Raw genomic sequence first — 21,670 nt, 5'->3', positions numbered from 1 at the left:
AAGGAAACATATACAGTACTAAGATTAGAACAACGAACTGTATCAAACACCATTAGCACAAATGAAACACAAAATATGTAAAATTACTTTTTTTAAAGGCAGATCTGAAGAACAGTGAATTCCTAATAATATACAAACCTAGTTTATTTACAAATGCAAATAATTTGCATTCTGAACTGGGCACAGCAATCCTAATGAAGGGCTAGGGGGAGATAGAGAACAGCAAATCTCCCAGCACAAACAGGATGGAAGGTAGGGTGGGTTTATTGGGGTTGATTATTGTATTTTAATATTTTGTTGGAAGCTGCCCAGAGTGGCTGGGGAAGCCCAGCCAGATGGGCGGGGTATAAATAATAAATTTATTATTATTATTATTATTATTATTATTATTACGCTAGCTCCAAGCTGGCCTATCTTAGGGGTCTCAGTCTTGGGCTCCTCAGATAATCCATGGTGCTTAGGATCCAGTGGATTACAATTCTCCAATACCCAGCCCAACAGGAGACCTGTTGGTAGCAGCTAACTGCAATAGAGCTGAGGCACATGCCATAGCCACTGAGCTAGCAGCTCCCCTCTCCACTGCTGGAGGATGGCAAATAGGGAAATATACAGCATTCTAACCTCCTTCCCAAGCCATCAACTATAGGGTGGGTAGGACTGCAGCCCAAATTTCTATACACTTGATACCCAATACTGCTTTTTTTCTTTTCCACCTTCTACCTCGCACTGCATTTCACAATACACAGAGCCACCTGCCTCCTACCACCATTAACTCAAAGCACTCATAAAGTAAATGATGAATCAGGTGCCCAGCATCAGGTACTCAGTTTTCAGCTTTGCTCCATCTAAGCAAGCTGATGCAAAACAGGCAGAAATGCAAGGAATGTCAATACATGGAGGACAGCCCTGAGGATATTGCTGGGGGAAGAAATGTACGGAGGTGAGCTCCTATTTAATTTGCTGCAATGCTACAGTATGTTGATTTAGCCATTTCTTGTGATTAGTGAAATTCCAGAGTACTTTTTATATATATATATATATATATATATAAAGCATTTAATATCACAACAGAAATGTTGCGCCTCAAGCCTAGGAGCCAGGAAGCTTATATTAAGGTTTAGTAGAACAAAAGAAATAATGATTAAATGACAGCTACTGCTATAGCTTAGATCCAGGGGGAATCTAACTTGCTTAAAGAGAACTATCATATGAAGGGTTCACATGCTGAAACAAAAAGTCTGAAGAGGATGGGAGAAAAATGATCTTGTTAGTCAACCCTCAAGTTATTATTTGGTTGATCACAGATCACTGGCTCTTTTCACCTCAGGCAACTATCCCAAAATAGATTGTGAACTGCAACTGAAGTTTTGGTGGTGTAATCAATGTGAAATTCCACTCGTGCTGCCTCTTTGATCATCTGCTTTCTTGTATTTTATTTATTATGTATTTATCCCACCATTCCCCCAATAAGCTGAGTATAATGTACACGGCTCGCCACCCCTTTTCTTTCACAACAACCTTGTGAGGTGGGTTCAACACACCCCAATCTTGCCTGTTCCCTCTTCCTGCCAGTAGCACATACTCTCCCCCAGCCCAAGGGTTTCCTTGTCTCACCCTTCCTTTAGTTATCTTTTTCATCTTCCTGACCATTCTTTACTGTCCTCTCCATCCATCCTCCTGTTAGAAACTATTCCTGAGCTCAACACCTATAGCTGTCTGATTTCCTTCTGCTATGCAGCCTCCCTATCCTTTTCTCAGTCCTGCTACTTTAGCCTCCCAGTCTATTCCACAAGCCCTGCACTCAATTTTCACTAAGGTTCTTTGTCTCCTTGCCTGTCTCTATCTTGCATCCAACCAACCTCCCCTCACGGAAAATTCAGCGTTTTGACACTCCCGGGTACGAATGAACAACTTTTATCCAGTAAAATATATGAGACAGGACTCAACAATCCCTGAATTTGCTCACAGCTTTGGACTTCTGTTTTGATCTACACTGATATTCATTATGTAAATGAACAGTGTAGATGGTACTCTGCATATAGGTTTGTTTTGTACTTGACACACCTGGTCCTAGTTCTCTTCTTTAGCATTGCACCAAATTACAAAGGTATGCATTTTCCAGGGAAAGCAGAAAAAGCATATTGCTTAGCTGTAGGCTTTCTGCCTAAGAAAATGTTTGTTCATTTCCACTTGCTCACTGGCATTTTTGTCCTACCTTCTGCACAGTATGAATATCCAGTTGCTACACTAAGAAATAGCAAATAGGCCTGAGATTGTAACCGTTCCTTTCAATGTTTATGTAAGACAGAATTCAAGCATATTCCGATTCAAGAGTTGCAGGGTTTAAATATATATATATATATATATATATATATATATATATATATCCTGAATCTGATATTCAATCACACTGCAAACTACTTCTGGCACTTTCTATGTGAAGGATTACTGATACCTGCTGCCACACACAGTTGCAATGGCTTTGAAGCATCCGGAAGCAAGCTGGTATGACCCAGTATAGCACCGGTCTATAGCCCAGTTGAAGAGGTTTATTTGGTCAGGATTTAATTCCAGCAGTAAGACAACAACTTCACAGCCAAGCTGATGAACCTAAGTACACAGAAAATGGCATAGTGTTTTGCAATTATCCATAATATTTGCATCAATAATTAAGCACACAAAGGAAGCAAGACCTCCTGCTGAATCAGACCGAAGTCTATAAAGAAAGACCAACATTCAGTTTCAAATGGCACAGCTTGCTAGTTGCCTCCTCAGATTTGATCTCAACATCTGACCCCTCAAATATAGGTAATAGTAACAATTGTGGGGCACAATCAATGGTCTTTTTCAGAATGACTGAAATCTCCTCTTGAATTTGTTTCCCCAATTCTGCCACCCTCAGACAGTCCCACCACAGAGTACAATAGGTACTCTTCTGCCAGCCATTGAGTGAGATCCCTGATGTTATGTGTGTCTAATCCCTTTTTGAAACTATCTAAGTTACTGGCCATCACGATCATTGTGGTTAACATATTCCATAAGGAAAAACCACTCTATTCCAATTCCACTATCTATCTTCACTTTCATGCCTTCCTTCTCCCAATTCACTCTTGCCTTCTGACAGCACAATCCTAACCATGCTTACTTGGAGTATGTCCTACTGAATTCAGTGAGGTTTACTCCCAGGTAAATGAGAAGAGGACTGCAGCCTTATTGTTCATCAGACTATTCCAAGGATTAAAAAGGTAAAGGTACCCCTGCCCGTACGGGCCAGTCTTGACAGACTCTGGGGTTGTGCGCCCATCTCACTTAAGAGGCCAGGGGCCAGCGCTGTCCGGAGACACTTCCGGGTCACATGGCCAGCGTGACATCGCTGCTCTGGCCAGAGCCAGAGCCAGAGCCGCACACGGAAATGCCGTTTACCTTCCCGCTGGTAAGCGGTCCCTATTTATCTACTTGCACCCGGAGGTGCTTTCGAACTGCTAGGTTGGCAGGCGCTGGGACCGAGCAGCGGGAGCGCACCCCGCCGCAGGGATTCGAACCTCTGAGCCTAAACCTTTGGGGCAGAATAGGTTGTGAAAACGGGAGTAAATTTGTGGAAGTGCACCTAATTCGCACATTTAATTCCAAGAACATAAAAACAGCTGCATCTATACGCAGGAAACACTGTTAAATAGTTACTGTGTGGGCATTTTAAAGCAGGTTTAGGCACATTTAATGTGGCAGAGATCCAGCATGCAAGGAAAACATTGATCTTCCATAGCAGTGCCCTTATTTTCTCCTAAAGCTAATACTCATTTTGGCCTTCATCAGAAGATCTGCCCACTCACATTGATCTGATTCACCAGCAGCTATTTCAAGTAAGCAGGAGGTCATTTCACATTTGCATTTCATACAGCCTAGAATCAGGTGGGTGGTCTATCGGGTGGGAAGACTTCAAAGCAAAAGGTAAACACACACATTGAGATCATTCTGCCCATACCTTTTTTAATTTGCAGAGCGTTGAAAGGCCTTGAGTATTTTTCAGCAGAAATTTAGATTAATAAACTATGCTAAGGTATGTGTCTTGAAACAAAAGGTACAAATATACTTTCATTTACTTTAACAGTGTGGTGATAACATCTCTTTATTGCATATTCACTAGATACCAGCGTCTGCAGAAGCCACCCCTCCTGCAACCACATTCTTTTGTAACACATTTAAAATCATTTCAGAAGTGCATCATTGCTGAGTTACTCACCCGTAAATCTTGACAAGCTAAAATATTATCAAGCCATTTGTAGAGATAGCCGTCTGGAGAAAGGCCCACGTTGTCAAATACAGGGCCACAGCATAGCACAGCTGACATTGCCTAAGAACAGAAGGAAGGAGGTTGGTTGTGCAAACCCAACTATAATCAACACACTTCTGTTTATTTGTTCTTTTCAGTGTATTGGCTACCACACCTTGTAAGATCACAGTAGATTCTAAACATGGTGCAGCACATCAAGCAATGTAGTAACAGGAGATTTTAAAGGGGCTTCAGTGAGGCCACTGAAGTGTGGAGGTTGTTTCTCTTAGGCATTGTAAAAAATATTATGCAATGATATCCCAGCAATAACCCCAGTCAATACCTCTTGGTTAGATGGGCGCATGTCCAGTCTACCCTTACCTTCCCTGAACTCCATTCTCTTCCTCTATATCCTCACTACATATTAATCCAACCTTCCCCAACCTGGTGCCTTCTTTAAGAATGCAAGAGCAGCCCTGCTGGAATGGACCCAAACCCAATCTAGCCCAGCATTTAGAAGTATTCCAAAGGTTTTGCACTACAACTCTTATCAGCCCCAGGCTGAATAGCATTCATGGTTGTAGTCCGCATCATCCAGATGTCAACACATTCAGAAAGGCTGGATTAATCAAACTGACTCCTACTTTCATCTGCCTTACCCATCTCATTTTGATGAAGAACTGGCATCTAGTATACAGTGTGAGAATGAAACATTCAGTAGGCTCTGCAACAGAAGCAATCTCCTATTTGGAAGACAGGCTTACTGCCTTGTATCGGTTTTCAATTAAAAAAAAAGGGTGGCGGGTTGTAGTTGACTGGTTTTTACTCATGAGTAGACCCATTGAAATCAATGGCAATGAATAACCTGGGTCCGTTAATTTCATGAGTGTCCTCTGAGTAAACATTAGTTGAAAACAACCCTCAGTAACCAGTTTCCAAAATAAGCACCTAGAATTTAGCAATATATTTTTGCTGCATTAAAGCAAAGAACTATGTTTATAAAGTTGCTGCTCCCTCAGATGAATCAAATGAATCAATCTTACACAAAAATTGACAGAGCCAAAAAAAAAATAAAATGTACAGAGTTGTTGTTTTTTGTAAAAGAAAGACATTTTATTTATTTAACAAGCATCATTGGATGTGGACTTTTATTCAGTAAAAGGAATGATCACACACCTTCAAAGCACAATACTGGTATCTTGTAATCTGGTGATTTCTATCACTGTAGCGATCAAGTGGTGTAAACATGATACTGAACGGTCCAGCCCATTGACTAAACAAAATGAAAAGGTGGTGCCTCAGGCTTTGCTGAGGGAAAAGAAATCTCCTATGGTGCACTGAGCAAAGAAACATAAAATTACTTTTGTTAATTTGTTTTTAAAAAGGAAAACATGAGCATTATTCTTATGCAACATTTTGTAGCCCGGCAACAAGTCCTGGAATAATTTTCCTGGTTGCATGCACTGAAAACATTTTGGGAGAATGTACCATCTATGCAATGAGCTCTTGGGTGCTCAAAGGAAATATGCAACTCCCAGAACCATCAACAAGGAAGCTGAAGTGGCCATTTGCACCAAGCGTTATAGATACATACATAGACACACAATCAAAATGTTCTCTCATGGCTGCAAATTGATTCCCAAGGTAAAGCAACAATCCTCTTGCATTATGTTTTATGCACATAATCCAAATCTACGCATGGTAGGAGATTCTGATTGTCCCCTCTTGACATTCATGAACTGGATTTGATATTTACATAGGTATGTGTGCGTTTATGGAACCACTGCAACAAGAGTTGGTTTAGTGTGGAGGCTAAGAGACTGCAAATCAGAGCTGTGAATCAGGAAACCCTCTGCTCAAATTTAGCCTCTTGCCAGGAACTCACTAGGTAGTTAAGAGGCAAACCACACACTCTCTCAACCTCAGTCCCACCCCCATCTGTAATATAAGGGATAATACTAATGCTTAATGGTGCTATACAAATTTTAAGTATGACGATGAAGATGTATGACCTATCTATACACTCTGTATATTTTGATTTTGAGATGCAGAGATTGTGTTGATGGGGGCATACGTGCATTGCAGTTGACACAAGAACACCCCTATCACAATGTGGAATGCAAATGTGCAAACATCAGGTGGGAGCAGACAGCTGCATTATGGGGGATTGGCCTAAACTGATCCCAATCTCCCATCATGTACAGGTCTGTGAGCATTATGTTCTGAGCATCTGAATAACTGGAAACGCATCTTTAAAAATTTATACTGAATCTAAAGATAATCTCCTCACAAAAATAGCAAAAGCTGTGTTGGCAACTATGAAAACCTTTATTTACTTACACCTGGAGCAAGAGTATTTCTGTAATGAGTGAAAAGGCAATTTTTTAAAATGTTACTGTTGAGAGAATTCCCTGTAAAAAGAGGGCTGCCTCCTTGTTGCAGATGTTCTGGATGCAGCAGAGCCCAAACTGTACGAAACATGGCTGGGCTTAATGCACTGAATGTAGTGAGATGGATCTAATGATGAACACAGAAGGAGCCTTCAGATTGCCAGCGTTTAGGCTAGAGGCCTTTTATGCTGTCTCAATAAATGGAACACGATCAATTTGCAAAGCAATCCTTTAGCACAAAGAGCACGTAGCAATAGCTAAATTAAGCCCCTTGCTGCAAGAAAAATCAATGATCACTTTACTTGACGGAAGCTAGTTTTCTCCAGATGAAAGCCAACTGTTCCTTTGCAGTTTCTACAATTACCAATTGGCAGCCAGAAACCAGTAAACACTGAGCTAGTAGGATATAAGTCAATTTTGGGTCACTTCACACCACAAAATTCCTGCACAGGCTAAGAATGAATAGGAATTTTGTGCGCAGACCAGCCAAAATGCATGTGTATATGTTAGTCACATGCGTACATGACTATTTACATCCAAGTTTCATTTTAATTTCTACATCAAAATGTCTCCTTTGTGGCCATTTTAGAGTTCATATGCTGAAACAATATGGATCAATTCAAATGCCAAGTACTGTATTCTGGTTTATATGGACTATAGATCATCAAAGTTACATGGGCCTCTAAAGTCCCTAGTCCACAGTACATGTAACAAAGACAGTGTAAAGAGCAATGTGACAGATAAAATGAAATATGTACAAGTGCAGGCTTTCCATCTATTCTTCACTGATTACTTGTCCCCCGTTCTCCCAATTTCCTCCCTTACTCTTACTGTTCCATGCAGATTAACCTGTAAGAACTTTATATTTCACTAATTACATTAAAGCTTCCTTTTCTATATCCATCAAGCTCTACAATGCTTTTGACAAACACTGTCTTGTACTTTCGCCTTCACCGTCCTGCAATTTACATGATTATTGAATCTCCTTACCTGGCACACACTGAATCAAATTGGCAATCATTGCACTGAAATGGGCTCTCATGTCCTTAAGAATCTCCACTTCTTTATCGTTTTCAGCTTCCAGTAACATACGAGTCAAGTCAACGTATTCTAAGAATAAAGCTCCGAGTGCTAATGTATCCCGTTCCAAGGCTCCGTTTGTACTATGGCAAAGAAAAGTGGGACGTTTTAAGGACCGTTCAGATATAAAACAAGAACTTGTGCTTGGCAGATTGCAGACTGCAACATTTAAAATCTCAATTTCAAGAATGTAAAAAGGAAGAATCTAGTGGATAGATATGGAAAAGCCCCAACTTTATTTTACAAATGCTCTAAGGAATAATAATAATAATTAATAATAATAATTCAGCAGTATCACAAGACCCTGTTCACTTGAAAAGCAATATCCTACCTATCACTTATCACACCAGCATCAGCAAGTAATTCAAAAATGCGTAGTAGCTGTAACCGCAGCAGATCTCGGCGTTCACGACGCTTCTTATTCTGTGTTGCAGGAAAAGAGGCCAGTATTAATCACATCTATTACACAAGTGCAGATCTTAAAAAAACAAGATCTAATCGAGCCTGGGCTCAGAACCAATATTTAAAGAGATACTAATGACTGTTGAATAATATGAACTTTCTGATTAGCGCATACACATGACCATGTAGATTAGAAACATTTTCCTGCAAGAAGTAGTTCTAGGAAAAATACTATACAGTGGTACCTCTGTTTAAGAACAGTCCGGTTTAAGAAAGATTTGGTTTTCAAAACTCTGCAAAACCAGAAATAGTGTCCTGGTTTGAGAACTTTACCTCGGTCTAAGAATGTAATCTGAATGGTGGAAGGGCAAAGGCAGCAGGAGGCCTCAACAGGGAAAGCACGCCTCGGTTTAAGAACAGTTTCGGTTTAAGAATGGACTTCCAGAACGGATTAAGTTCATAAACCAAGGTACCACTGTACTGACCCTTGAAAGAAGGGGGGGGGGGAATGGGTAAATTACTTTACATATGTGTTTCAAGCTCTGTATTCCAAAACCCTTTACTACAAGAGATACCAATGTCATTACTAACAATGGATTTATTACACAGGGTCTTTTAAATCACATTTTAAATCTTTCGCTCAATCGGTGCATCTGAAAAAATGTTATTGTGACATCCCACCAGGAACCATTCACTGCCTTGTACTTAAGTGTCTAGAACTCAGTGAACTAACATCTTTGGAATTCACTCTGGCTTATCGCTTTTAGTAAATTTATTCAGGGGTAGCAGTAGCAGTGCTCCATTTGGAGAAAAAAATGCAATAGGAATGAGATCCCTCCTTCACTTCTTCATCCTCTTTGCCTCTTCCTAGTGAGTCACACCTCCTTGCATGTAAGGGGGAGGGTTTCTGGTAGCAGGACTTTGGAGTATTTCAGTTTACAGTGAAGCAGTGGCAATACCACCTATCAGGAGCACATTACATGCAACAATCCAGAATATATTAAATCAGGGAGAGGAACTTGTGGCCCTCCATCAGCCCCAGGTCAAGGATTTATTTATACATATTTAAAGACCACTTAAATAGACATTCTCAAAGCAGTATATATAATAAAACTTTCAACACAGACATCAGCAGATCTGTTTAAAATAGTGTACATACAGTAATTATCATGAAACAGCTAGCAAAACTTTTAAACAAATGTACATGTCTGCATAGATGTGCTGACTTTTTTTAAAGTGTTAAGCAGTCAACTAATACAATAGAGAGCATCATGGGAGTTGTAGTCCCACATTTGGAAGGTCACATGTTCTGCACCCTTGCCTTAAAGCATAATGAATGGTTGTTTCCTCTTGAAATAAAATAATTTTATGTACATTTATACAAAAGTATTAGGATGAACGCTTGCCAAATCTGAAATTAGTAACACTTTTAATTGGCAGCATTTCTTCCTCCTTTTTAATGTCTGCTGTTATATTTGTGCTGCCTCTTAAATGTGTTCATCTTAATTAAATCAACCAACCTCCGGTCTTCTCTCCAATGCTTCTTTCATTAGTGGGTGAAGTTCTTCCACTAATTCCCTACATTAAAAAAAAAAGAGTATGTTATGAAACAAAGTTCTTCATAAATGAAATAGCGGAATGACTAAGCTTTGACTCTTAACAACAGAAATTTTATATATTGGTCTGTCACCCCCCCCCCACTGTATTACCTGGGTTATGAAGGCGCCCTAAAGACGTTAAAGCAAAGATAATGCACACAGAGACTTGCAATCTCGATCACACGCAGTCCGCTGGCAGTAGGAGTACAATACGGGCATGTCTTTAAGTTAAAAACCTGACAGTACCAAATTATCGAAGGTTTTTCACCAAAGCCAGACTAAACATCTTTCCTTCTGCAGTGTTGGATGGCAGGTTGAGAGGAGTTCCCTACCAGGACAGACTTTGCTCGTGTGCTCAAGACATTGATTCCATAAAACATATTTTGCTGCACTGTGTGAAATATGAGCAAGCCAGGGCTAAACTGATATTACCCTTGCTGGTACCTTTCCCGGGAAAATCAGAGGTTCCTTTTGGAAGACCGGACAAATGCTAGAACATTAGCAGTGGCAAAAGTTTTTATCAGTGGTTGCAAGAACCAATGATCCCTAACTTTAAGTTTGAACAAAATGTTTGCTTAACCTGGAGGTAGGCTGTCTAAATTGTGCATTGCTTTGTAACGATTTGTTGGGTCTCTGGACCGTAATAAAGATTGATCGATTGATATATAATTTACAAATCACCCTGTTCCAGAAGTTCTGGTGTTTATGCAACAGAGGCCTGCCCAGAGGATGCCCAATTCTCTTCCTCATTGTGAAACGTGCTGTGCTTACAGTAGGGTTGTACTGACAAAGCACCATGCAGCAGTGAAGCAAATGGTACCCTGTTCATGTGGTCTTCTGCCTGTCTGTAAACGCCGTGTATCACAACTGTAATGTGTATATGTTGCAATGTGCAATGTCATGGGTCTCCAGCTTCCATCATCAACTCCCATCATCACTGGCTACACTGCATGGGGCTGAAAGGAGCTGGAGTTCAACAACACCTGGAGGCTCCTATTCCTGCTGCAATGCACCCTCAAATACAGAGGACCACCTGCCCTCTAGGAGTTTATGTAACTGAATTATATTGCTAGGAAAGGGACCATGAAACCAGGGGGAAGCACCTCATCTCCATTTGTCACTTCTGAGATATATTTCCCCAGATTAGGAGGCTATGAAGAATAAGCTTAAACCTCAGTCCAGAGACGAGGCCACTAACAAATCCCAGTGCAACACTGCCAATGGGCCTTTGGCATCTCAGGGAGTATGTCCTCCAGAATCGTCTCCAGACACAGAGAGCGGTGCCCCCAAGAGAATGGGGACAGAGAGTGTACACACAAGGTATAGCACTTGGCTTGCTGCCTAGACACCAGCAATATTTTTTGGTAATCAGAAGACTCTTAGAGAGTAGTTTTTCCAAATTTAAGATCAGCTAGATCATGGATAGGCAAACTAAGGCCCGGGGGCCAAATCTGGCCCAATCGCCTTCTAAATCCGGCCCGCAGATGATCTGGGAATCAGCATGTTTTTACATGAGTAGAATGTGTCCTTTTATTTAAAATGCATCTCTGGGTTATTTGTGGGGAATGGGAATTTGTTCATTTTAAAAAAAAAACACACACAGTCCGGCCCCCCACAAGGTCTGAGGGACAGTGGACTGACCCCCTGCTGAAAAAGTTTGCTGACCCCTGAGCTACATTTTAAATCTTTGTCCATGCCACTTGGGAGTGTATTCCACTTCATCTTGTGTCTCCCAAGATAAAACACTTGTCTTTGTTTGCAGGTCATTTTAAACCATATTAAAAATCAACTATGGTATAACATGAAACACTCTGCTCTCCCTTGCTGCTGTGAAACAAATCAAGAGTCTGGCTTGTTGTGATGTGTAAATTTAGCCTCGTGGTTTGTTTAGCTTGTTACCTGACATGCAGCTGGAGCAGGGGACGAGTGAAGCAAGAACCTTTCTGTAGTATACACCAGCATGCTGCATGTTCATATTAAACCAGTTTGTTTCTAACTAGGTTTAATGTGACATGTGAGCTGGGCCACTGCTAACCATTTATTATACTAAGGGTGCTTCCAGATAGGTGTTTATTGTGTTATTGGTGCTGCTCACGCCTTCAGGTTTTACTCAGCATCCGCATGATGACTTCAGAATCAAAATGCCAATCTGAACTCCGCCCCCAATTTAATGCCCTTCCTGTTGAAAATTTTATACTTTTGGTGATATTAAGCCTCCGTTTGTAAGCATCCCAAAGAAATTTGGACCACGAGAAATTGATGGCGCATCAATACCTGAAAACGAGAGAATTTGTTCTTCCAAAGCCCAGCACAAGTGACTCAGTAATTTCTATGCTCTCAAGTCTCATCAAAGGCACTAGTTGTTTTAACAACACACCAACAGATGGAGTTCCTATAGCCTAAAAATACAATAAATTTAACAGATATAATCATTAAAGCAATTAGAAAAGAATAACAAAAAATGTACTGCTTTAATAGGTATTGCTGGCAAATTTGAAACGCATGTATTACAAAACAGTACTAAGTGGCTCAACAGTCATGAATAAGAGAGTGAGGATAACTCCCCCTTTGATTCTGTGGGGTCTGAGGAAAAAAGGCTGGTGAGGTGTCTATCTGGTCACAGGTCAAATGGCCGAGAAGAGACGCTTCGTCGTTCCTTTCTCTCACCTGCTCCTGGGATGACTCAGAGGTGCAATAGTAGGAAAACTTCATATAAAGTCAGATGGGTGGCCACCCGAGAGCCTTTTCTATAGTGGCTCCTGACCTTTCAAGTGCTCTCTCCAAGGAGGCCTATCTGGAGACCTTGTTATTATCATTTAAGTGCCATGCGAAAACATTTGCTTTCCCAGGCTTTTAATAACTGCTAACACAAGCATTCTTGGAATGCTTTAGTTTGCTGCTTCAATTTGCTATATTAGTTTGCATGCTTCATGTTATTATCATTGTTATTGTTCTTCTTTTTATGTCTTACCATCCTGGGAACAGAAATTATTCTGAAGGTGTGGAAGAAATGTTATGTAAATAAAGAAGTAAAATGTGGCTGCAGTTTGCCTCAGAAGCAAATCTAAATGCCAGTTTTTGCTTGCTTGTTTTGTGGGGTGGTGTGCGGTTCTACTCTGGCCTATAAAGATGACAGCGAAGGGTTAGGTCAAACCAAGTGAAGGAACCAGCCAGTTATTCTTCAGAGGACAAGAACTCAACAAAGCGGTTTAGAAGCATGTTGGATCAAAAAAAACTGCCCGATGCAGGAATTGTCTGCCACTTTCTGCCGAGGCAGAAAATGACTGTGAGTCTACGGAAGAGAGTATCGTTTTCCCTTTGCTTTGTTACACATCTGCCTTCTATCCCAAGTTGCAGAGTGCTGCCCAAATGTTTCAGAGGTGCACCAGAAATAATGGGGGCAGGGGATCTGCATCTGTCACACAAATGGTATGCGTGCATAAAAAGGTTAACATACTTCCCATATCTGCTCTACATCATGAAAGGCATTTTGGCAGAAAGTCTGTGTGACCTTAATACTGGAACAAAAGAGCAACTGACACAAGTAAGTTGGCAACACCACTGAATAATTACCATAAGGTAAACGTGGCATATAATAAAAATTAGAACAGCCTTTCATCAGACTCAAGCAAAACAGACAAAATATAGGTATCACTGCCAATGTGGGATAAAAAATCACCTTATCATGACTCCGGCCATTGAATGGTTCATGTAGGTATGGTAATGGTTCTTCAGTTAAGTCCTATGGGGCCTACAAAGTCTGTTTCCAGTTCCAAAGAATCCCAACTTATTTATGGGTTAGTAGTTCTGGGGCAAAGAGCAGTCCAGGCCAGCCATATGTGGGGTTTTTTAGTCTTAGGTAATATACTAAAATATCTAAAAGAATGTAGTATAAGCACTGATAACTGGGAAACACTGGCCTGCGAGTGCTCCAGTAGGAGAATGACCTTTACCAAAGGTGTCATGGACTTTGAAGAAGCATGAACTTGGGGCGAAAGGGAGAAATGAGCTAAGAGGAAGGCATGTTTGGCAAACCCTCACCGTGATCAACTCTCACCTGGAAACCTATGTCTCCACTGTAGAAGGATGCGTGGATCCAGAATTGGACTCCACAGTCACTTACAGACACACCATTAAGGCCATATTCATGGAAGACAATCTTACTCAGCTATGAGTGATCGCCAAAGAAGAAGACCCTTGATTCAACGCTGACAACTATGAGTGGTGAAGGATCTCAAATCCAGCTCTGCAATGGTTCTAGCAAGGTCTTTCCTAAGGATGCCACAGCTCGGTAGTGATGTATGCACTTTGCCTTATAAGCAGATATGGAGAACCTGTGGCTCTTCCAATGATGCTGGACTTCAATTCCCATCATCCCCAACCCCTGGGCCATGCTGGGGGGGGGAGGTTATGGAAGCTGCAGTCCCACAACATCTGGAAGGCCGCAGGCTCCTCACTCCTGGCTTACAGATGGCAATGCATGATATGTATAGAAGGACTAGGCTTGAGTCTTGTGTGAAAAATACACATCATATATAAACATATTTCTCATTTGATGGCCAAGTCATTTTAATGAAACTTACCTTGTTATCGTAACTAACAGTACCATCAGGTGTGGTAGCCATGATCTCAGGAGTCGAAACACGCAGATGGCCGGGGCTCATAATACTGGGTTTTGCTGCTCCAAAGCAGAGAATAAGGTAATTTCTCCATAAAGTGACATAATGGTCTCCACTGCTCGCTGTACTGGTTTTCTTTGCATTCACAGGGCTGCTGGATACGTTGTTTTAAAATAATAAAAAATCAGTTTGGGATATTACTTTGTTTTATTATTTTTCAAAGAGGAGACATTATAGCAATATAAAGGGGCTGATTTGGTTCAGCATAAAATGAAATTAAACTAGAAGGGAAGGATCGTAACTCAGTGGTAGAGCATATCCTTTGCATGAATACAATACTGGGTTCAATTCCTAGCAACACCAAGTAGATTTGGGACAAACTCTGTCTAATACCCTGAAAAGCCACTGTGAGCCAGATGTTGACAACACTGATGGGCCAAAGGTAGCTCCTGAAGTTCTAAACTATGGCTACAGCAGCAACATAAAAAAATCACTCAGTGCTAATTTTTTTTGTAGGAAAATGTGCAGAACTGCTTTACATCTTTTATACTTCTCACTGCAAGCATGTGAAGGCGTTCATAGCAATTATTTTTTGGAGGTGAAGAGCTAAAGTTTAGAGGCAAATGCTTTCTCAATATCACCTATAAGAAGCCACAGCTGAACAAAGATTTTAAAACCAGGTACCCCAATTCTAAGTGCAACTCTGTACACTAGACTACACAGGCTCACAAAAAAATAACCTTCCTATCAAATATATGCCATTCTGGTAGTTCCCTGATCTGTGGAATTTATTATTTAAAAACACTGAATACAGACCAGATCTATCAGTGTAATATGAAATATTGACAATCAAATAGTAATAAAACAACGGCAGAACTTACTTTGGATCAACCAAAGGCATGACCAGCTGCAGCCTTGTAAATGCATAAGGCCAAGCATAGCTGAGAGCAGTGGGACAATGCTTTGGTAAATTCTCTTGTCTAAGAAAACTGAAAAGGCAGAGAACCCAGGGATCTTTGACGGACTGTGCAAATATCCAGACGTGGGAAGGACTTTTTACATCATAATGGCTATTAACAAGGACAGCGTTCCATTCTACCAGCCACTGCAAATCCACATTATGTGTTAATGGTAACGTTGTCTGTGGGGGGAAAAGTTTGTTTTTTTTAAAAAAAAGAAAGAAAATCACTGTCAGCATATTATTTCAGAGGTTGGCCTGCATTTTTTATTTTCCTGATAAGCTGCCCTTTCAGTAGGATGCCCATGTGTCAGGAGTTTTCTCCTTGAAAGGCTGTCAGAGGACAGCTCTATGTGAAGTGGTGTCTAGTTCAAATCTGTTTTAAATATTTTTTAAAAACCACTAAGAAGAAAAAGCAGGGACCTTGAAGTTATCCAACAGCAGTTAGCTCCTGCATTGCAGACTGAGCAGGCACAGAGGTCCCTTGGTCATTCTTCCCACTATAAAATGCACTGTGTGGTATTCAGACTAGATCTGTTGACATTAATGGACTTACCGTATTTTTTGCTCTATAAGACTCACTTTTTCTCTCCTAAAAAGTAAGGGGAAATGTGTGTGCGTCTTATGGAGTGAATGCAGGATGTGCAGCTATCCCAGAAGCCACAACAGCAAGAGGGATTGCTGCTTTCACTGCGCAGTGATCCCTCTTGCTGTTCTGGCTTCTGGGATTCAGAATATTTTTTTTCTTGTTTTCCTCCTTCAAAAACTAGGTGCGTCTTGTGGTCTGGTGCGTCTTATAGAGCGAAAAATACGGTAACTTAGTCATATTCCTTCATTACAACTTAGCTAAATACCAGCCATTCTGTTTAAATGATAGCATTTATTTCCAAATTTGCATCAATGCAAAACCTCGCCATGTGCATATATATGCCCTCTCCTTTAGGGGCGATGCGTTTCTTCTTTTGGGGGCACGTGTAAGTAGCAAATCTGCATTAGGACCTGGATACCGGCTGCCAAACACTTGTTGGAAGAGATGTAAACACCACCATCACTCCAACTGCAGCCACACACCCTGCAGTGTATTTCATTGATCCATCATTCATTCCGCTCAGGGCTCATCTACATGCTTTTGGCAGAAGTGAACAGTGCCTCTATGTTCCTGCCCCTTCTGCACCTGTATGCAGTCAGAATCGGTCCATGGCGTATTCTCTGTTCCTTAGTCAATTTGCAACATTGCTCCACTGACTATACTAAAGATACCTTGCTGCATTCTAGTGATGCACACTGATCCAATAACTGTTTAGGCAGGAGATCTGTTTGAGTGAAAGATTCAATCCATGCAATCCCATTAAATAAATGGGGTAGTCTGACTGTACAATAGATCTGAATCTGGATACATGCAAATCTCTGGATCCGGCTGGTAATTAAATTATGAAACCAGTTATTACCTAATATTCTGCTAAGACGTTGAAAATATCAATACAGCTACAATTACAGGCTGAAGTGATGGAACTGCAACAGCGGATCAAGGAGATTACCTGTGCTCTACTGAGTAATAAAATCTAATGCCTGAGGCAACTCTAAGAGTTTCTTAACATACCTATAATCTTTGTATCTGCATTCCAGTCTTTTTGGAACGTTGCAGTTTCTGTTTATTTAGCACATATGCATTGTGAACAGTTAGAGGATAACAAGAAGGTACTTACTGAATCTGAAACGGCCACATGAATGAAACTTTCCAGAATAGAAGAACTTAGTTGGTCCATGACATCAATCATAGGCCTGTCGTCATCCTGTACATGTGAAGGTGACAGAAATTAAGTCATTTTTTAAAAAAAGAGTGTTTGAATAGTAAGATATTTACTGTGGCATAAGCTTTTGTGGGCTAGAGTCTACCTCATCAGATGTATGAAATAGACAGTGTGATGGGAGAAGCATTAAAAGAGGAACAATCTCATATTGAAAGCAGTGATACCACGTATGAATCAACCAACTGAAGTTAACAAGCTCATGTATGACTCCAGGCACATCCAACCGTTGCAGGTAAACACTCAGTTTACGTGACATCCAGGTAAGTGAGCAATTTACTCTTTGTGGCAGCTTAGCCACCTTATGTCCTGGTTCAAGTCAAAATAAATTTGATCAAAATGGTCAGTGTACTCCAGTTCAGCCGCCACCCCAATTTCTGAATGAGAACTGGTTCTAACTCATTTATATCCTTCGCATGAAACAGAATTATTCTGAGTGAGTCAAAGTGAGCCATTACCGCAGCAGCATTACTTGAAATTTTGTGAGACTGCAGTTATTCACTCCCTCTAGTGCAGTTGTTTTAAACAGCCAAAGCAGAACCATCCACTTACAAGAAGGAAGTTTCAGGAGGCTTGAGGAAACCGCAAGGTTTGCTGAAGTACAAAAATAATTGGGGGCGGGGGGACTAAAGAGAGAGGACCCTTTAAAAAAACCCCAGTGAGGAGTGAGCATGCTCAGTGGCCACTGCAAAACAACAGGAGGAGATGGAATGGCTGACTGGAACACTGAAGAGCAACACTCCACGCTGTAACATTCTGCTGCAGGTCCCACTAGAACGTTCACTGTTTTCGATTACTAGCTCCCTCACAATTCCCAGAGGCACTCCTGACAACTGTAGCCATTCGGATTCATTTTGTGGACCAACCTTCTCCAAGGATGATGTCCTCTAGATGTTCCTGACCATTGGACCATGCGGGCTGAGACTGGTGGGAACTGTAGTCTAAGGCATCTGGAAGACACCAGACTTGGGAAGGCTGCTGAAAAAACTCCACTCCCACACACTTCCCACCTTTGAACATTCCTCTTGCAAGAATTGACTCCTCTTCTACTTTGACTGAGGAGGAATGCTAAAGGGTGTACAAGCATACTCTTCCTATGGAAGCACAGCCCAATACTTATGCCACGACAACATCCTGATTCAGCTACAGCACTGCTCTATAATACACTTAGCACAACCAGTAATTTCTATTTTTTTAATGTTTTAAATTCTTTGCAAATAAGAATCCAATTCCATTGGACTGTAGGACTCTTTCAAATATTAGAGCTGTGATAATTAACAACTGGCAAAGTGGGTCAAAATAAGTATCTAGTTTAGTGTGTGTGTGTTGTACCAGAACTTCTGCTTCATTTTTTTGTGCTTACAAAGTTAATGCACTGACAGAAGCTCAACATGAGGTTAATTGTTGGATTTAGTTCAGTGTTTGCAGAACAGAAGTGCCCATCATAAAATGCCATACGACTTAAGACATCATGTATTGAAGGGATGAAAAACTAGCCTGCTGTTTACTGAAGCATTCCAATGGCATGAACACAAAATATTTTGTTCTCCACTTAGCAACTTACTAACTGGGAACAAGGCGCTCCATGCTTTTGTATTTGACAAACAAGAATTAGTATTCTCTATGGTGCAAAGAAAAATGCAGTGCATGAAATCATTTTATTACACGTAGCTGCCAGCTGGACGGACACGATGTATTGGCCAATTCCATATTAATAAACATAACACCTTCTAGTAACAATGCTTTTTTTATTATTAAAGGAAGAAATAACCTCCATCCAAGAACCATTTGTGTATCTGAAGGAATGTTAGAACAGGGGTCTGAAAGACTGAGAAACAAGAAATATGGAGTTGTGTCCAGCTGAGTTCTGCTCAGAGTAAAGGTAAAGGTACCCCTGCCCGTACAGGCCAGTCGTGTCCGACTCTAGGGTTGTGCACTGATCTCACTTAAGAGGCCGGGAGCCAGCGCTGTCCGAAGACACTTCCGGGTCACGAGGCCAGCGTGACGAAGCTGCTCTGGCGAGCCAGCACCAGCGCAGCACACGGAAACGCCGTTTACCTTCCCGCTATAAAGCGGTACCTATTTATCTACTTGCACTTAGGGGTGCTTTCGAACTGCTAGGTGGGCAGGACTGCTCAGAGTAGACTCCCTGAAATTAATGGACCTAAGTTAGTAAAGTGCATTAATGTCAATGGATCTACTCTGAGTAGGACTAACACTGGATACAACCTCTAATTTCTGTAAGTGAGCACCCAAGATTTCTAGGTAAGGCGGGAACCATTTTGCATAGGGGTTCCATTTCTGGCCCCCGTGCATTTTGGCAGAGAGCATATGAGTGTCCCCCACCCTGTTACCCCCCCCCCACATTCTGACTTCTTACAGGTCCAAAAGGACCCACGTGTCAGCGATTACACAGCAACAGGTTGCGCCTAAAATGTACATATTTTGCCTGTCAAGAATCCTGCCACATTTCATGTTGCTATCAAATCTAGTAAGAGGCCTCACTCTTGTCTACCTTGAATTCAACTTGGCAAATAACCATTAGAATGAATGGAAACAAGGCAGCATGGTGGATTGCACTATTATCATTTACTGGATAAAGGCAAGTAAAGAAATCAGATGAGAAATCAAAGGAGTCCCATATCCAACTACAGAATATTCAGTTAGTGTGTTAGATTTCGGGAACAACCGTGGGGCAAATAGCAGCTTTTGGAGTGATGGAAATTAGTATCATGAAAAGGACACCTACAGGAAATGGTTAACTCTCTCTCAGTGTTGTGGTCCCTGCTCTCCACGGCTTTTATTCAAGTTTAAAATAAACAAACTACAGGAGATCTGATCACAGATCTGCCTGCTGCCATGTCTAGCTTGGCTCTCTGTCTATTCATTCTCACAGCTCCAGTGGTTATGCAAATAAAAACTAAAGGAACATAAAAACTTAAATCTATTATCGTTTACTCAGAAGGAAGTCCCACCATTTCTAGTGAGGTCTTGTTGGTGCATAAAAGCACGCACAGGACTGTAAGCAAAAGTCCATTTTAAAAGCAAAAGGTAATACAGCAAAACAAATTTTCATTTAAACCCCCCCCCCCCCAAATTACTTGGGGAAATTGTATTTGTGATGCAGGAATGAGAAGTCGTACCTCTGCTTGTCCCAGTGCAAGAAACAGAGCGCGGATCTCTCTGAGAATCAATACTGCCAGTTTACGTGTAGCGACCTGGAAACTGCAGAGTAACACTAGTGCAAAACCTTCAACAGCATGTAGAACGTTGGAATATGAACTTCTCTCTGTCTGTGTCCTGTGAGCGGATCCGTTCGGTATCAGCTGCAAAATGATGTGTTTGTATATTCCAACATATGTCATTAAGTTTCAAGAGTTCATAATGTTAAAATAATGAAACAATATCATACAATGTGAAATTTAAGAAAAACGAAATGAAAATAAGATCCATGGCCATTGTGATACAATCCATTCCTTATAAGTTAAAAGATGGTTACCGTTAGATACGCTTTATGATAACAGTGCTAAATACTTATGCCATAATCTATATATGCAATGTTTCGTTGCCCCTGTAACTGCAACATTTCTGTACTTACAGAACAGGGAGGTAGACACATGCCTTGCTGGATCGGGCTGTTTTGTTGGTTTTTACAAATAGGACTCTCCTCTTAGAAAATACATTTGTGTTTTGTTGCACAATTTGGTCTGCTAAATTTGACCTCTATATGTCTGTTTACACAATTATCCTGGAATAACAGCCCATCCCCCTGAATCCCCACCCCTGTTTAAGCATTCAGGAGTGGATTAATAGTGGTCCAACTGTGAGGACTGAACTGATATAAGAATATTGCCATGCCCAAGGTGCAAATTAAACAAATGTGGCTCTAATTTAAGACACATCAATGTATAAAAAATTTAGCCAAACTCTTCTGAAATGTGATGTGATACTTTTCAAGTCTTACCTCTGTAGACCTGCCTTTTGCCTGTTCGCAGGCTTTTCCAGGAGTGTGCATTACCAGTTTCCATTGTGTAAGCAACTGTAACAGTAATTTTAAGGACGTGTCCAGGAGGCTATGATGCATATCATTAACTTCACGCAACAGGAAGTTTGTGAAGCCGAAAAGCACATCCTCTCTCCAATCAACAAAATCAACTAGCAGGCCCTGAAGTGAATTTTGAGCGATGTGCCGAAGTTCATCATCCATGTGGATAGAAAGCCTATGTAAAAATAAAGCAACTTTCGTGTCAGAAATTACCCAAGTACCAATTTGTGATCAGCACACACCCAGGCTAGCCAAGCATTAATCTGAGGTAAAAAAATTAATAAACCTATTCTTAGTCATCGTCTACAGCACCACTTGTAGGAATAGAGTGCAACTTTAAATTTATTTTATGAATTACAGTACTAAGGCTGCAATTCTATACCCATTTCCCTTGGAGTAAACTCCAGTCAATTCATTAGGATGCACCTCAGTAAGGAGGGAGTTCCCCATGAGAGGAACTATCACTGAAAAGCAGTGGCACAGTTCTTCACAATCAAGGC

The 21,670-nt window shown here is 41.0% G+C and overlaps 1 protein-coding gene across 8 annotated transcripts in view; it reads right to left on the bottom strand.

The window, feature by feature from the left end:
- Positions 1-21,670, bottom strand: part of FRY (FRY microtubule binding protein) — a 192,737-nt gene that overhangs the window by 64,182 nt on the left and 106,885 nt on the right. For 7 of the 8 annotated variants that reach the window (XM_079973234.1, XM_079973235.1, XM_079973228.1 and 4 more), the window contains 12 exons: positions 21,090-21,345; positions 20,269-20,451; positions 17,024-17,110; positions 15,241-15,500; positions 14,324-14,513; positions 12,015-12,139; positions 9,663-9,720; positions 8,072-8,163; positions 7,651-7,823; positions 5,447-5,607; positions 4,241-4,351; positions 2,456-2,610 (listed from right to left, as the gene is read on the bottom strand). In XM_079973234.1, coding sequence (XP_079829360.1) covers positions 2,456-2,610; positions 4,241-4,351; positions 5,447-5,607; positions 7,651-7,823; positions 8,072-8,163; positions 9,663-9,720; positions 12,015-12,139; positions 14,324-14,513; positions 15,241-15,500; positions 17,024-17,110; positions 20,269-20,451; positions 21,090-21,345 — 1,851 coding nt within the window. The remainder of the gene's footprint in view (positions 1-2,455; positions 2,611-4,240; positions 4,352-5,446; positions 5,608-7,650; positions 7,824-8,071; positions 8,164-9,662; positions 9,721-12,014; positions 12,140-14,323; positions 14,514-15,240; positions 15,501-17,023; positions 17,111-20,268; positions 20,452-21,089; positions 21,346-21,670) is intronic. The other variant, XM_079973229.1, reaches the window with a different exon arrangement.

This window comes from Podarcis cretensis (assembly GCF_951804945.1).
Source record: "Podarcis cretensis genome assembly, chromosome: 4".
NCBI lineage: Eukaryota > Metazoa > Chordata > Lepidosauria > Squamata > Lacertidae > Podarcis > Podarcis cretensis.
This window is presented reverse-complemented; position numbering and strand designations above follow the sequence as displayed.